Source organism: Mus caroli, chromosome 17 (genome assembly GCF_900094665.2).
Source record: "Mus caroli chromosome 17, CAROLI_EIJ_v1.1, whole genome shotgun sequence".
NCBI classification, from domain to species: domain Eukaryota; kingdom Metazoa; phylum Chordata; class Mammalia; order Rodentia; family Muridae; genus Mus; species Mus caroli.
The window spans coordinates 30,484,192-30,488,532 of record NC_034586.1 but is presented as its reverse complement, the minus strand read 5'-3'; the positions used below and the strand labels follow the sequence as shown (position 1 = coordinate 30,488,532).

The following is a 4,341-nucleotide window of genomic DNA, read 5'->3' as shown; positions in this document are numbered from 1 at the left end:
TTCCTCATCTTTCTTCCTCTCTTTTCAGTCATCTCCAAACTGGTGTGTACCACCTATGTTACCTTTAACTAGTCCTGGGTTCAGTGAGGTCCCTATTGATAAGCTCCTTCACAGGCCCATAAGTGCGTCTTGCAGTCATGGCTGCACCATCCCATTATACTCAAGAAGCCGCCCAAATTCAGCGCAGCTCTGTACAAAGAGGAAAGCCTGCCCCTTCCTCTTCTCTCTACTTTATTTTCTCAATTCCCAGTTGTGGCCTGACAAGATGGCTAGGTATTATGAAAACTAACACAGAGAACTTGTTCCAGAAATGTTATCAAATCTGCACACTTATTGGGTGACAATCAGGATGCTCTCCCTCGCTCGAACAGATGAAAGGCGTCCCAGCACAACTGCCAAGCAAAGGCATGACCTTTGGTCAGGAACCAACTCTGCTAACCCTCAACAGGCTCCTCCAGACTCACTTCCGGTCCCAGCATCCCCTTCTCTACCGTGGACCATGCACCGGTGCACGTCTCACTCCCTAGGCCAAAATATCCATGTCCCTTCCCAAACACCAAAGTCCGAGTTCCCACACACTTACTCCAGTCCCCGCGGATGGGCTCAGAGGTCCCACTGTGCTGAACCACACAGGTGTAGACGTCCCCGAAGGAAGGGGTTAAGGCTAAGTAGGAGACTGTCTGGTATGTCCAGTCTCCATTGGGCTGAGCTGTCTTCTCCTTGTTGCTGTGGGAAGGGACAAGCTGCCCATTCTTCATCCATGTGATGGTCACATCCGCTGGATAGAAGCCCCAGACATAGCAGGCCAGCATCACAGGCTCCCTTGTGTTAAAAGGAGCGGTTTGGGCTACTCGGACAGATGGCGGTCCTGCATGGGAGAAGCAGTTATGGTTGGTAAGGGAGTCTCATTTCATCCTTTCAAAAGTGTCTGCAGCCACCCATTGAAAGGGGATCCCTTCTAAATGTGAAACAGCAAAATCTGAGCAAAAAAACACAAGGATAAGACAGGCTGGGGACCCGAACCTGTGATCCTAGTTGTCTGCAACACTAAAACAAGAGTTACAAGTTCAAGGCCAGCTTTGGCAACTTTGGGAAATCCTGCCTCAGAACAGATAGTAGAAATGGACCTAGGACATACACACTGGTAAAGTGCTTGCCAGGCATGTGCAGGGTCCTGGGTTCAGTCCCAGTAATGGGAAGAAATATCTAATTAAAATAAATAAAAAAGAACAGACAGGAATGGGGAAAGTCATTGGTGGACTTCTGGCTTGGATCTCTACCCTGGTCCAAGCTCTCATGCTTGGCTTCTGCTTCTGGTCCTCATCAATTCCTTCTCACTACATCCTCTTCCTCCAGTCCGTCCCCATTACCACACTGCTCCCTCCATGTCCTGCCCCCTCTTCCAGGTCCACATTGTCTCTTCCTGCCCAGGTATCAACCCCTTTGTTGNTCAAGCATCTCNTTGNCCTCTGCCCTCCTGGCTNTGCTCCCNGACTGCCCCTCTGCTCACTCGTTCTGTGGGTCAGCGCATCCCAGAAGGGCTGGGTCTGGGAGGCACAGTCCAGAAGCCCATTGTGCAAACGCTGGAGAAGGCTCTCTTCTTTGTTGAGGATCCTTGAAAAATTTTCAGCCAATGGATACAGCACCCCAAATTCACAGGGGACTATTTTTCCCACATCTGGATNCCAGCAGGCCAGCAGATCTTTGTTGAAGGAAACACAGTATGTGAAGTCCTGTGGGGTCCCAGCATCNTCCANCANGCACGTGCTTTCCACATGAGCCACAAAGCCACCTNGGNGAAGGGNTCANAGAAGGGAAGGCAGGTCAGAGTCTGCATGGCAGGATTNCAAAGATGGCCTCTGCCCATTCATAGATCCTNNCACAAAGTTNCTAAAACCCTTANGACTGCCTATGGTGGGGGGAGGGGAGTAGATGCATTTTCTGCCCTAATATCTAGCCTTTAACTTGGTTCCTCACCCAGAGCTCTGAAGGCCTTGGAACTGAGTGACCATGGAGTCCCTTGTTCTAATAAGGTCAGTTTTGACAGAACCCTGGGGCGGGGCCTGTCAGTGGAAAGATGGAACCATCTTTAGGAGCCTGAGCTTAAATCTCAAATCTGGAGCAGCAGGGAGGGGACTGGAGTCTGGATTAAAAATAAATCCTATCTATTTGATGAAACCTAAAAATCTCAGGTTGTGGGGCCCAGAGACCTCACCAGTCGGTGAACACATTCATGTGGTGGGGACTGGCACACCCACCTCCTGGGGGGCAGAAGCTACTGCACCTGAGCTCTGCCTGGCTGTCTTCCTATGAATCCTTTGTTATTTAAAATATTCCTCATGGTGTTAGAGATGTGGCTGGATGTTTAAAAGTATATGATGCTCTTGAAGAAGACCAGGGTTCCAACTAGAGCACCTACTCCCAACGGCACCCCAGTTCCAGAGAGTCTGAGACCCTTCTGGCCTCATCAGACACTACATAGATGTGGTGCACACACAGACTAGCAGGGATGAGAGCACACACACTCATGCACACACACACACACACATACACAGAGAGAGAGAGAGAGACAGAGAGAAACAGAGACAGAGAGTGAGAGAGAGACAGAAAGAAAGAGAAAGAGAAAGAGAGAGACAGACAGACAGAAACAGAGAAGCAGGAGAGAGAAATGTTTTTAAACTCTTGCAGTAAATGAACAATAACAGTCTATTTGCACAGACTCTGCGCCCTCTCCATTTTCCAAGCCAAGGAGCTCTAACTCAGCCAAGCTGGGCAGAAGTCCTGGTAATCCTGGGGCTTCCCCCTTGTCCTTGATGTGGGTGCTGGGAATTGAACCTGGGTCCTCGGCAGAGTCACCCAGTTCTCTTCGTTGCTGAGTCACCTCCCCAAGGTTCTGACACTAAATCAGGCTGTTGCTTTCCACCTGCAGTGGTCTAAGGTCTTAAGATAACAAATTTAAATAACTCAGTTTTTCAGACTTTCTGAACACAACAAGAGCCAACCAAACAAAACACAGAAAAGGCATTTTAAAGCTAATTCCACTCTTCTACCAATATCATATGGTGTGATTGACTTCCACATCTGGCAGGGCATGGGTTTGGGATGAGCTTGAGGTTCATGTGCACAAGGCTGAAAACAATTAGTGCTGTTTCTTCTGTATGTGAGACTGGATGACAAGGGAAGAACAGCCCAAAATTCCCATGAGGCATGCATGGCTGTCTACCCCAAAACAGACCTGCAGAGCATCCAGTTATTAACAATGACATAAGGGTAATGTGGTTGGCATACTTGTGATCCCAGCACTGAGGCAGGAGGATTACCATGAGTTTAAGGCTTCTCTGGATATAGAGCATGACTGTCTCCAATTAGAAACAGACAGACAGACAGGCAGGCAGACAGACAGACAGATAAAAGGGAAGGGGAAGAAAAGGGACAGGAGAGAAAGAAACAGAGTCAAGAAGAAGTCAGTCTTGCTCTGTGCTGGAAATATCCTTGACTTTGATGCCACAGAACACTTATGACATGCCAGGCACCATGTTAGGAACCAAAACCCAGCAGTACCCAGTCCTAACCTACGTTCCCACAGGGACATCCTTCACACAGTCTATGAGAATGGCTCATTATTAAAATTGCTGTAAAATACAGTGCACAGGGCTGGAGGAATGCCATAGTAGTGAGACCCGCTAGTCTGGGGTACTCAGACCTGCTAGTTAGCAAAAATAAACATGTTTTACCCAAACAGGAGCAGGAGAGAGAAGGTTCAGGAGGTTACCTTACCTGCTCCCATGCAGTGCAGACCGAGGGCCAGCAGCAGCAGCCAGAGTGCAGCCATGTTCCAACTCTCTGAAGATGCAAAAAGGTCAGGCCCCTGGCCCACCTCCTGCAGGGGCCTCAGGTTCTCTCCTGCCCCAGCCTGGACAAAAGATCTTCACACACTGAGGTAAATATGGTACCTCTTGCTCAGGCCCCTTGCTCCTTGCTGCCTATGTGGCCCCGAGTCACTCAGCCCCTCCTTTGTACCCACTCACTCAACCAAATCTGGGGTCCTAAAGGGAGTGGTCAGATTAGCTGGGTAGTTAGGTCAGTCCAATCACTAAGTGACTTAGCCTAGCATCATCAGTTAATAGGTAAACCTCATTGTGCCCTGTGCTTTAAGAACAGGACCTTCTAGGTGGTTTCCTGAGGTCCCTGGGGGTAATCACTGAAGCATTTCCAGGAAATACAACCCTGGCCTGCCCCTGGGTTGACTTTCTCATCTCACACACTTCCAAAAGAAAAAAAAAAAAAAAAAAACTTCTAGACAACTTTCTTCCTCTCTGAAAGTGACATTGCCTAGGAAAT

The 4,341-nt window shown here is 48.8% G+C and overlaps 1 protein-coding gene across 2 annotated transcripts in view; it reads right to left on the bottom strand.

The window, feature by feature from the left end:
• The window catches only part of LOC110312394 (class II histocompatibility antigen, M beta 1 chain), a 7,277-nt gene extending 3,247 nt beyond the window's left edge, over positions 1-4,030 (bottom strand). The window contains exons 1-3 of one of the 2 annotated variants that reach the window (XM_021185955.1): positions 3,778-4,030; positions 1,511-1,792; positions 584-868 (exon numbers count right to left, since the gene is read on the bottom strand). In XM_021185955.1, coding sequence (XP_021041614.1) covers positions 584-868; positions 1,511-1,792; positions 3,778-3,832 — 622 coding nt within the window. In that variant the 5' untranslated portion in view covers positions 3,833-4,030. The remainder of the gene's footprint in view (positions 1-583; positions 869-1,510; positions 1,793-3,777) is intronic. The other variant, XM_021185954.1, reaches the window with a different exon arrangement.
• Positions 4,031-4,341: the final 311 nt, after the last annotated feature.